This window comes from Electrophorus electricus, chromosome 10 (genome assembly GCF_013358815.1).
Source record: "Electrophorus electricus isolate fEleEle1 chromosome 10, fEleEle1.pri, whole genome shotgun sequence".
Classification (NCBI taxonomy): domain Eukaryota; kingdom Metazoa; phylum Chordata; class Actinopteri; order Gymnotiformes; family Gymnotidae; genus Electrophorus; species Electrophorus electricus.
The window spans coordinates 13,661,635-13,674,779 of record NC_049544.1 but is presented as its reverse complement, the minus strand read 5'-3'; the positions used below and the strand labels follow the sequence as shown (position 1 = coordinate 13,674,779).

The following is a 13,145-nucleotide window of genomic DNA, read 5'->3' as shown; positions in this document are numbered from 1 at the left end:
CTATTATCATGTTGTCTTGTTGATTCACCAGTACTTGTTTTGTCGATCTGGATCCAACAGTTCAACAGATCTTAGCTTTTCATCTTCCACGACTCTCTGTAGCTCCTCCCATTAGGACTTGTGAGTGTCCATATGTTTCTGCATATGATCTCTGCCATTTTGTTGTGCCTCTCAGTGGCAGCTTTCCTGGCCAGCATCTTGCATCCTGTTACTATGTGCTGGATTGTTTCAGGGGCTTCTTAGTATAGTCTACATCTTGGATCTTGTATGATGTGATTCATCCTGCTTTGATTGACATAGTGCTTAGTGCTTGTTCTTGGTCTGCCTTGATTAGTGCCTCTGCCATGATTAGTGCCTTTTCCTGCCTTAGCTCTATCATCTGTCTGTGGCTTATCCTGCTATGGCACCTCCTCTGCTTCAATGTTATCCATGTATCCTAAATGTTTCAGCCACTTTGTCATCAGCTTGTTCTTGGATGCCTTTCCTTGAATTTACTCATGGACATTTTGTGTCTCATCCTGGACAGTTTTACACATGCCCCTTCTCCTATCCTTATGGCTGGTGCACAGCCTTAGGATTTTGGAACTTGATTGGATCTTGAGTGCTCCATGCATTGTGAGGAGTTTCCTTGATGTCAGCAGTTTACCTATCTTCTCTTAGACAGCTTATTGTGCCCAGTGGAGGTTCCTGTTAGATTGGAGAACCACCAGATAATCAGGTGGTAGTTCAATTCCCTCTGTCTTTTTACTTTCATTCGTTGACACTGCTCCATTCCAATGTCCTTGCTGTATATCCTGTCAGGTAGATCACTGAGTCAATGTCCCTTTCCATCTTGGTGTACAACTTCATATCATTCATATACACTTGGCTGATAGTAGCTCCACTCCTGAATCTGTACCCATACCCACTCTCATTCATTACCTGGCTAAGAGAATTCAGGCCTATGCAGAACAACAATGGGGACAGTGCATTCCCTTTGTATATACCACAATTTATATTCACCCTATCCAGATATATCCTATAGTATCCAGATATGTGACATCGTGTTATTTACTTTCTTATAGTTGACCCAGGCAATGCTTAGAATTCTGGTGGACAACCTGGTGGACAAGATGGTGCTTTGAGCTTCTGGTGTTTTTTCCAGACCCCTTGAGAGCAGTGCTCATGTACTTGGACATATGCTCATTTATATGCGCATTTATATACTTGTTAGCTAGTATTCCTGACAGGACCTTTTGTGTTGTGGAGAGGTAGGTTATTGGTCGGTCAGGATTTGGATGGTATTTGGCCCTTGTTGGGGTGCTTCCAGACCAGTAATGTCCTGCCTTGTTGTAGCCAGAACTGATGGTAGCTAGCAGGTGATTCTTTTTTGCTCTGCAAGGCAACCAAGCAGAGCTGTTAGTTTCTTTAGCTAGTAGGCATGAATTATGTCAGGCCTAGGGGCTGCCCAGATTGTCATGTTTGTGACTTGCTCTTGGTCATCTGCTGTTGTAATAGTGAGCGGTTCCTGCTCTGAGATATTGTTGCGCTCTGTTTTAACTGTACCAGTCTTCCAAATATGTTTTCAGCACTGTTTTGTTTCGGTTTCTGGGTGGATCCTCCATCAGGATTTTGTTGCATTGTAGCTGAGACTTTCTTAGGCAAAGTTTATTGTTTGCGTATCTCTACAGACTAGCTGCTAGTTCTGTTAACCTACCTGTTAACTACTCTTTAGCAGACTTTAGGACCTAATCACACACAATATTTGATCTTTATACCTTTCTGGAACTCTGGCAGTTGGCTGACTTCCAACTTTGTCTTGGCTTCCAGCCTTTGTTTCAAATAGGGACATTAGTGGTGGCCTGTGTCTTGTAGGCTACTGTCTCAGTCTTGATTACTGCGAAGCACATACCAGTTTGTGACTTTCAGTTATACTGGCAGTTGGAATTGTGCTTATTGCTGTATTTATATCTCCTGGCATGCTGTTTGATAGCATCAACTATGTCAGTAGAACTGACAGCAATTCTTTTAGACCTTAGAAGTTAGATCTTAATCTTGGTCATCTTCCATATGTCCACAGCTGGATGACACAACATGTCCTCTATACACTTTAGAATTCTGGCATTTCTGTCTGAAGTACAGGCTTAGTAGCTATATTCTGACATGGCATTTCCTCCTAATGTCTGAGTGCTGAATAACTATTAATTTATTTACATTTACGGCATTTATCTGACACTTTTGTCCATAGCGACTTACAATTATGACTGAGTACAATTTGAGCAATTGAGGTTAAGTGCCTTGCTCAGGGGCCCAACAGTGGCAACTTGGAAGTCATTACAAGTCAAGTACCTTAACCACTGAGCTACCACTGATACTGAATTTGTTAATTAATTGATTGATTATTTTTATCGCCATGCAACATGTCAGTGGTAATTGTATCTAGTGCAACAAGATGTAACTCGACTCTGTTGTAACGCAATACACATAACACAAAATAGTGCATATATAAACTAAAGCAGATGAGTTTCTAAATTGGTAAAAGTAAATAAAAATGAAAATACTGAAAATCATTAAATAACAAAAAATGATGGACACAAACTGTTACAAATGTCAGAGAGTCTTTGCTTTATTGGCTTTTCTTCTGCCTCCATCCTTAATCTCTCCTTCACCTCTTTAATATGTATTACTTTGCCTTGTTTCTTGCATTTTATAAGTCTTTGTGTTTGTTCTAAATGGTTTCATTTGTTGAATCTTTTTAAACTATGTCTGGCAAACTAACTGATCATTTTGCCTGTTATGACGGTGCATTTTGTAAGGGACCTAATAAAGTGACTCACTTTCCACCAACTTAGCCTTTCAAGTACTACAACAGACTTCAAGTACACACAAATATCTGAAGGCAAGAGTTAACATCTCAAACTGAAAAGAAATGCAGTTCTATAAAACAAAGAGTGGCATACATTTCAGAAAACTTGGCAAAATCATCATATGCCTGATTAATTGCATGACTGATTTCAAATGTAAATGCATTATTAGGGTAATCACTGAACAAATTAATGATTAAAATAGATGTTTCTATCACCACAGGCTCACATAGAAATAGACTCAGTTTACTTGCAAGTAAATTTAGATGATTTTACATTTAATAAACAAATCCACTAAATTAATGTTGTGTGACATATATTATTTATAATGCCAACATACAAGATACTTGTTGATGAAAAATGTACCATTACTAAATTAAGTTGGTGCCAATAAAAATCTGTTTAGAATAATTCTCTTTTTTGTTTGCATACCTCATTAATCATCAGTACTAATAAGCCTTTTTGGTCATTTTAATGTTGATGAATCATTATGTGCTTTGGCTTGAAAAAACACTCTTTTATCTTGATTGCGATGAGATGATGATGTTGGTATGTGTCATGTTTTTTTCCTTTACTCAATGCTTATTGTGTGTGTGTGTATGTGTGTGTGTTTTGTATTTATTATTTTGTCTTTGGATTGTGCATTCTTGTCCCAGACTGAGAGACTGAGTAATAGACTATATTCAAAGTGATGCATGGAAGTTTACAGAGGTGTTTGGAGTTCAGCAAAAAAAAAAAAATAGAATCTAGACAAAGGTTAAAAATACCCTTTGAATGATTCTTTTTTAAAAAATATTAGCACATATTTATTTTATATTTATACCTTAACTTTATAATTGCTCATTAAATATTGTATGTGTACGTTACCATAACCTTTGATAGCACGAATATGGAATTTTCATTTTATTTATTTGTTTGGTTGTAATCATGCTGAACTGTATATTTTCACATTGCAACCCATGGAAATGACTTGGCAAATTATTACAGCAAAACAAGTAATTCAGTAATTACTTTTAATTGTTTTATATCATGTTTCTGGTAAATCAATATAAATTCTGTGATTAGACAAATGAATATATTTCTGCTGTGAAAAATAATAGTTTGTAACTTTTGTAAGTTTCCAAATTGAGATGTCAGCAGGGTAGCTGATTTTGTTACAGTTTTAGTAGTAAGAGGGTAAAAAATGACCCTAGTGGCTCATGAACATAGGCTATGGCCTGGTATCTACAGATGGAGAAGGGTTTCAGACCACAGAAATGTATGTACACAAATTTGATACAATATGTCACAACTCCCACTTGTACAGGAGTTTGTTATTCTGTCCAGTAACATCCATGTATAAATGAGACTGATAGTGTCATCATTCTGAATCTAATTGATAACACAAATGCTCAGTCCTGTCTTCCTTCTTCAGCTTATTCATTTGCTGGAGGAGCTCTGTCTCCAATGGCAACAGATTTACCACAGTGAGATTTACCAGTATTTCCAGTGTCTTTGAGAACATACTTGTGCATGGCTACTGCTGGCTAAGCCAGCATGTTTTAATGGTTACAGGCCTGCAGATTAAACCTAAGATTGTAATTAAACCTAAGATTGTATTGTAAGGCATAATTTGGTTTTGTAAGAGGGACTCATGGCCTTAGTTGTGCCACTAGCCCACCACAGTGCACTCCACTCCGGGGAAGAATTATCTCAACATACCCTTCCAGAAAGCAGCTACATGAAGATTTGGCCTTCTAATGATAAATCATGCACTGTGAAAAACTAAACAGTTTAATTTGAATGTGATGAGTAATACAAGAACTTTTTCATAACTGCGTCACTACCCTTGAGATGGTGTGGGGGCGAGCCTGAATAAATGATACCTCTGCAGTGCATAGGAAAGAGACTTAATTAGGGGCACTTTGAGGGTGTTCAGTGTATTATAGTTTGGTGAGTATATTTCATGAATATTTCATGAAAGAGCTACTTTGATAAAGGATGTTAGTGGTTTGTTTCAAAATGTTTGAGCAATTTTACTGAAAATCTTTGCTTAAAATAATCTAAAGTACATGAGTAGGCCCAAGATTTTTTTGAAAATGCAGAGAAAAAAAATGCTCAAAAATACATTGTGTGTAGCCTCATTCAAGATTAAATAACTTAGTTTTAATCATAAAATTTGCTGACTAAATCTAGAAACATAGAGCTAATTTTTCCAATGTACTGTAATGTGTTGTTTATTCAATCCAGTCCTAAATAATTGCCAGTTTCATTATTTTAATTGCACCAAAATATAACATAACTAGACAACATAACTAGAAAATTCAAGAAAAGATAAACCTACAAAACATAATATTCAGAAAGGAAATTTACAATGACCGAGCAACAGGACAGGAAGACATGGGGTGTAAATACACAACTATATTAGGAAGGAACAAGACACAGGTGCAAACAATGTAGGGCAGGGAAATGCAAAACACAAGACAAGGTGGAGACTAAAATGAAACAAATACAAAGCCAAATTGCATTTAGCACCATGGGAACTGCATCAGTCAAGGAGGAAACCTGTGACAGAAGGGTTTGTTTATTAAAATTTACTAGGTGTAACCATGTTCTCTAATGTACCCACAAATATACATGTACCACTTTCCTCTGCCTAGAAGACCTATTTCAGACTCTTCTCAAGACCTGCAGATAAAGATTTTACTAATCTTTTTCTAATTTCTTCATTCTCTTCAATTAATATCAAATTCTTTATACAATTGAATAAGACAGAAGATTTGAGTTCTGTTATCTCATCCCTTAGGTTAAGTGCCAGTAATATGGCATATGTCATGGCCTCATATGTATGCATATGACTGCAAATTTGTCATGTCTGGGTTTTGCACAGTGACATGATGATGTGGTGCCATTCCTAATCTTCTCACTAAGAATGAGAGTGGCGACACATCAGAGTAAAAATTCATCAGTAGTTAATCCCATATACCTGAGATGGAGCCAGGGTGCAAAAATTAGGCTACAGGTTAAATCTTGCCTTCAATCCTTTCCTGATCGGCTGGACAGAAAAGTATGTAAATTGACTATAGGTGGCACAGTATTAATATGCACTTAGAGAACATACACATACCCAACAATTTTATGTATATATTATTAAATATCTTCATCAGCTGTGCAAGCAAAGTGCTTGTGTGTGTGTTTGCTTACATCAAGGCTCTAGCTGGGGTCAGAGTGTTGGAGCTATGCAAGGGGCAGCCATATACTCCTGTACCCCTTAAGCAGATGGGGCTTAGCGGCAGTGGCTTGCTCAAGGGCACAATGACAGTACATAGAGCAGGACATTATGTGTGGACTCATTCACACCTGCCACAAGTGCTCGGTACTGCCCTGAAGCATTGGATGCTTGCCTGCTATCAGCAGTGGAATTTAAATCTGAATCTTTGACGTGAAAGTCTGTAGCCTGAGGGACCAACCACTATGCTATCACCAAACTGCTGGTGCTGTTAATATTTCTTTTATATATATATATATATATATATATATATATATATATATATATATATATGTGTGTGTGTGTGTGTGTGTGTGTGTGTGTGTGTGTGTGTGTATAAACTATGTAGCTGCCCTTTCTGTTGTCAACATCTAAATCTCATACAGCAGCTTCAGTCAAGATTTTTGCATGACCTTATGAATGTATACAGAGCACAGTGCAAATGAAACAGGAAATGATCAAATGTTCAATACACGAATAGGCAATGTAATTCAGAGTGCAATCAAAATAACATTATGTGGAATCTAAAAATAGCACTGGCCCCAGCTAGTGACTACCAGTAATCACACTTTAAATATATAATTACACAGGACATAGGTAGCAATTATAGCTTTGTCTGAGCTTGCAAAATGTGGATCGCATAACCAAATGTCATCACACCACTGCATTTCTGTTATGCCCCATTGTCACTTCATGAGACAACAGGGAAATTAATTTGATTCGCCAAGATATTTTTTTTTCTCTCACCTGCTCCACCTTCTGAGCACACCGTTTCTGTGAAAGCCCAGTAAGTACTCTTCCTGTGGTCTGAGGACGACAGTGAAATGCCCATCATACCAAATACACTGAAGCCATCTCTTCTTCCCATCCTGTCCCTCACTTCCGTCTTCCATCTCTAAATCAATATTTGAGAGGAAGGTGGCCTACTTCCCCTGTGCTACGTATCTCTGGGGAGCAGAAGGCAATGTGGCTGCACTGGCTTTTAAAGGCAAGGATCAGACAGTACAGAACACAGACACTAAATCAATGGGCTTATCCCCAACCTCACTCCGCCTGAGGAGAACAATGCTTTTCTATCACAAGATTATATTTGTTCAGGAACCTCTGACCCCCTCCGCCTCCCTTACTGCTGTACTTTAAACAGGGAAGAATGTACATATAGTCTTTACTTTGTTGCTGTCTTCATGTCTACCTTTTTTTGCATTTTTCTTGTATCTTATTTTGTTGTTTTCTTTCATTCATTCTTTCCTTCTTTCATGTTTCTTCTTTTCTGAAAATTGTATTTTATCTTTCTGTTTCTCTTCTTCACATTGAATATTGACCTGTTTCTGCTTTGAATAGGATCAGTTTGTGTTATGGACAGGATGTATGAAAAATTTGCAGTACATGTTTTTTTTTGCTTGATTAAATTTTTTCCTTCCTTGACATTGGTTGTCTCAGCATTCTATCCAAATAGGAGGCAGATGGAGGCACTACATAGCATTTTCTTATGTTACTTACTATTACTGCCATAAATAATGATTCACTTTAAAGGGCTGAACCTAAGCTATGCAAAGCTAGCGAGGCCAGCCTAGTTAACATTTTTTTTTGCCATGCCATGCCATGTTGGCACTCATATGATTCACTTCATAACCCTGTAAGACCAATAACACACCAGCTCGCTCTTCCTCTCTCTCTCTTTCTCCTTCTATTCCTCTCTCACTAAGACACTCTACACAGCAGCAAACCAATAAAGTTATTACAAGCACAAGCCAACTTATCAAACAACTCTCTGACATCATCAGTGGCTCCTCACGGGTAAAGGCTTCCTTTCAATTTTCTGACCTTCCTATATCAGACGAAATATACCCTGTATTCATAGACTTGACATATAGACATGGATAATGTCAACCTTATTGATGGGGGTGTATGAGATTTTCAATAATGAAAATCCAGTCCTAATCTTAATTTGTTTCCATTAAACAAGCCAAGTGTAACCCCACTATTTATGGAAGTTTACTATATGTCATATATTATGTAAAATGCACTTTCCGTATCAGTACATTTATAATCATTAAGTAAGGCTACTAAAATATAAGTAAGGCTACAAGTAAGGCTACTAAAATGCATTATTAACAACGGGTGCAGTAGCTGAGCTATCTAGTGTAATGAGTTATATAATGGTTTAAATATGATAAGCATCTCATTAGATGTTCATTGTATGTAGTACTTAAGGTTTTTTCTTCTTTAGCAAGACCGTCTCCGTCTGATGAGACTGAAGACAGAGCTGTCAGAATCAGTGCAGCGATATGGAGAACTGCAGAAGGTGAGCAGACCCTACACTCTCTCCTTAACTTCATGCATCTCTCTGTCTACATTTGGGAAAAAATACAATTGCTTTAAGGTCAGTTAATAAAGACCACATGATGCACTCCTATGAAATTCACATTTAAAGTGACAAAATAAACCCATTTCTAATATTCCGTTGTGTAGGTTGTTGTATGGTCTGTTTGGTCAGATTTTGTACTAATAACGTGTTTTTCTTCAGAAAATTGCAGACCGAACAAGGGCCTTGCTTCCTCCAGCAAAGAAAGACAGAAAACAGGTTAGTGGGTGTAACCTCCTCTGCGGCGGCCTGAGTCTACTTGGGTCTTCCTTGGTCTTTGTTGTTTTGTGCATGCACTGCTGACCAAGTGACAGTAAGATAAAGAGTTTGTCTCTGTAACTGACTGCTTGCATACAGTGTAAGAGAAACTCTCATACTCTTATACTTCTCTGGCACAGCATGGGCAGCATGTATATCTTTGCATAATCTTTTTCTTTTTCCTTATTTTTCTTTTTATTATGTAGATCTGACTGGCTTTGGGATATCACAATATGCTCTACATATGATATGATCTACACACTTGGAACTTTCGAACCTCATAGAATGAATCTTTTGATTTAAACATACTTTTTTTTTCTAACACAAACTGATTCCTCCTATTAGAAGCACATTGCTTGGATAGCCAACAAAGGGCCTCTGGCCTAAATGTCTTATTTCTCTGGAAACCTTGTGTACTTCTTGACGATATTGAATATTTCTACATCTTTGACTGCAGTACACTGCAGTTACTCACCTGGAATCTACTTCAGATTTCTTTATATTTTGTGAATTCATCCAAAGTAAAATTGTGCTTTCCACCACTGAAAACACATCTTTTCAAATCCGCACTCCAAAGTGGGTAATTCTGAAAATTAAGCTGTTGTGATGTGGACAAGGGAAAATGTAGCTTTTAGAAAACACTGACGTAAAGTTGTCATGTGACCTTCACAGTCTCTAAATGGCAGAACCCATTGTCTTGCTGTTTACTGCAGCTGGTATTTTAATTTTATGTTTAGCTGCTGGACTTTATCTGTCTAGACAAAGAAGCTGTCTGCATTTTATCTTGCCATTTTCTCTGCATGTTGGCTGCTACATTGCACACTACTGCAGTATGTAAACAAAATGCCATGATTACCCATGTTAGTGTGGACTAGGACTGAGATTAGGCTTAATATGACTTTTCACTGAGAGGCAACATGTTTTGAAGATGACTGCAGAGCTGAATCCTGTTTGTGAAATACTAACATCCATCGGGTCATATTCCTCCAAGCATGACATCTTTTGATATTGCTTACCGTTATAGGCTGTCAGACTGACACAAAAGCATTCAGTACTTGGATGTCACTCCAAAGTGTACATCTGAATTCCTGAGCTGTCATGCACCTGTGATGCAGACATGGCAGCCCACAGATACACAAACCCATCCAACCGCTTTCCCCATGCACTCCTCACTGTGCTCCAGCCTCATCTTTCTTTTTCATTCCACACTCCCTGTGGGGGGTACGGAGGTGCTGTTTTCAGTTGCTGTTTTGTTACCTGGAGCTACTTCCCTCATGTTCCTGTCTCATGTTAGCTCCTCTGTGAAACTCCCAACAACAAGCTCCCCCAAACAGGACATCCATTTGGATTAAAATACATATGCACATATATATGCTTGATTTTTTATTTATTTTTTACCTGTACCTTACTAAAACTGTTGCTGCTCAGTGTTTATCACTGTGGCACAAGCTTGCTGAAAACAGAAAATGAACAATAAAGTCATTATAAGAAATCCAGTGACAAGCTATACTTTTAAAATCATATTTCATAAATGGGAATGCTAGATTAAGCATTACTAGTACTAATGATATAAATTTCTTGTTTCAAAAACTATTAATGTGTGGTCCAGTCAATGAGAAGCTACAGAAGAGAATTAGGTTTCTCAAAGGCTGTTGTAAAGGTTGTACTATGTGGAAAATAAATTATGGGGATAAACAATTTTAATAAAGTATGAATTGAAAATAGTGCACATATTCTTTAAGACAGGTGGAATTATTTGTAAAGAGTCAGATTTTGCTGTTGTTTGATTGGTGAGTTCCATTTCCTGGAGATCAAAGAAGTGATTCAGTATCAGAAAAGGCAATCTCTGAGTGTATCATCAGGCTGACTCCAATTTGTACAGAAATATTTCTGCAGGGAAAGGTCTTAGGTTGTTTCAGGACAAGGCCAGACAAATTTTTACGGGACATTCAAATTCTACATGTTTATTTAAGTTTTGTAAGTAACTCCAATTGTTTTTTTAACGTTTTCTAAGTTACTCCAACTTGTCTCTTTGGGGGTTTGTTTTTTTCATGTGTTTTTACATGTTGTCAGTAGCCCTGTATTGCAATTGCTGCAGGGAAACTTGGCTGAAATCTGGTATATGAAATCTGGCATATGTTACATGTATGAAAGATACCCTAAGTAAGACAGAGTAGCCTACATCGATCAATAGATAGACTACAATCCATTTATGGTAATATCTAAATATTGAGAGCTGCATTATAAACAAATCTTTAACGAGTGGGCAGAACTTTTTGCATCCCTGAGGAGATGGAGCTCTTCAGAGTGTCATAGAGCTGGAGTGAGATGTAGCCCATTAGGCGTGCTAATCATGAGATGGGGGGGAAATGGAATATAATGAGTCATCCAGTGAACAGCAAAAACAATAACATGCCTTAGGCATTCTATGTCATATATACACAATTAGAAAGTGCAGATCAATGTGCTGCTCTCTCAGTGACCAACTCCCACATGGATTTTCACTTTAGTTCAGAGTTCTGGCAAACAATCTCTAACTAAAGAAGTCTACGTGTAAAAATATAATATAAATTCATTTCAGTCAGAGAGAGGACATCATTGTAGTCCTTATAATAAAACAACCAGTTCTGTCCTACATTCTGGATCAAAATATTTTACAAAGTGTTTCTCATAGAGTGCAGAGTGTTATAATGAATGGCTGTAACTCAAATGTCTGTAAACAGCTGTAACTTTATCTGCAGTAATTAAAAGCATAATCTATATACTTTTTCTCTCTCTCTCTCTCTCTCTCTCTCTCTCTCTCTCTCTCTCTCTGTGTGTGTGTGTGTGTGTGTGTGTGTGTGTGTGTGTGTGTGTGTGTGTGTGTGTGTGTGTGTATTGTCTTTTGGTGCACATATTTGTCTGTACAGAGCCCGCAGACACAGTTCACTGAGCTATATGAGGAAGACCCGCTGTTTGGGGCAGCAGAGTCTGTTCAAGGAGACGGGCAGCAGGCGTTCCTGTCTGAGATCACTGAGGAAGACATGGAGCTACTGCACCAGAGAGAAGAGGCCCTGCTGCAGATAGAGGTGTGAGCTTAGCTGCCACACTTAGAGAACATCCCACTGACAATGCCAGGATTACTATGCAGAACATATATAGAATTGCTGGGAGTGCAGTGTTGGCCTGACTCCATTTGTTCTGGAATGGCTCTTTTCCAGCTTCTTCTTCCCTTAAGTTATTACAGTCTTGGACCGATGTGGTCCAGAATTTGGCTCAAAAATGTGTGCTCATGAAACTATTAAATGTGGTACATGTGTATGTTTTGATTTCCTGAATGGTTGTGGATATTCATTCACATTTGAATACAAATTGTTTGAAACATTAAAAAAAAAAAAGCTGGTTAGAATACCAGAACTTTATATTTGTCACTGGAAATGCATACTTTAAGTGTAACATGCTTTGACATCTGAGCAGTTACTAGTCTGAAGCTTTTCCTTTTCATTGAATAAATGAGAATGTCAGTAAAATATAGTCAGTACTTTCCAGAAACTGTCCCAAGTCATGGAAAAATATATCTATTTTTCCATCTTGCCATGCAATCCCAAAATGTGTTACTGTAAATTCAGTAGATCCCATATGAAGGTTCATATTGGATCATGGGGTTGGAAGAAAAGTTGCTTGCCCTGTTTCACTAGCATTGCCACAGTCTTAGTCTGGGTCCAGAAAATACTATTACTGTTCTACAGAATGCTGTAATATTTGGGACAAGGTTTTTATAGGTCATAGTTATAAGTTACATGGGGTTTCTCAGCACTGCGTAATTTCTGATCAAGCATTAGGAAGCCACAGTAGCTGTTTTTAGCATTATGGGTTTCAAGATTATTGTAGAGGGGGCTGCTGAGGAGGGCCTTTGTCCTTTGGTTGATTGTATGTTTGATATGCTGGAAAATACTCCAAGAAATACTTGGTTTCAGCAGGGCAGTTAGCCTGGAGACACTGATCATGAGGGCTGAAGAAAGCTGCCCGCTCCAGAGGATCCTGGAGAGGGACACTGATTGCATCAGAGTAGCAGCCAGCAGTAATGGTAAACTGGGACTGGAGCTGATTTATCAGAGAACAGAGGCCAAAATTCTTAATCCCTGCCCTGAGCCGCTTATTCTCTTCCATATAGTATGGCAGGATAGAAACATGAAAAGGCAATTAAATGCGACTTTTGTGTAGTCACCCTGTTCAACCAACATAAATCATAAAATGTAGTATTGGGTGTACAGTGCAGTGCATTTTATTCCTTATAAGGTAGCCTGATTTAAAGCAGCCCACAACATAGTATAGTGTTTTTTTATTGATTCTGTTTCTGCCACATGGTTCTCTTTCCTATAAATAATATTTGTGTTATAAAAATAATGGGTTCAAAATATATAAGAAATGATGTGGTTGGTGAACTCGTACT

General features: G+C 37.9%; 1 protein-coding gene across 3 annotated transcripts in view; it reads left to right on the top strand.

The window, feature by feature from the left end:
• tsnare1 (T-SNARE Domain Containing 1) overlaps positions 1-13,145 on the top strand; it is an 86,426-nt gene that overhangs the window by 38,136 nt on the left and 35,145 nt on the right. For all 3 annotated transcript variants that reach the window (XM_027002398.2, XM_027002407.2, XM_035530892.1), the window contains 4 exons: positions 7,797-7,887; positions 8,321-8,395; positions 8,618-8,674; positions 11,623-11,781. In XM_027002398.2, coding sequence (XP_026858199.2) covers positions 7,797-7,887; positions 8,321-8,395; positions 8,618-8,674; positions 11,623-11,781 — 382 coding nt within the window. The remainder of the gene's footprint in view (positions 1-7,796; positions 7,888-8,320; positions 8,396-8,617; positions 8,675-11,622; positions 11,782-13,145) is intronic.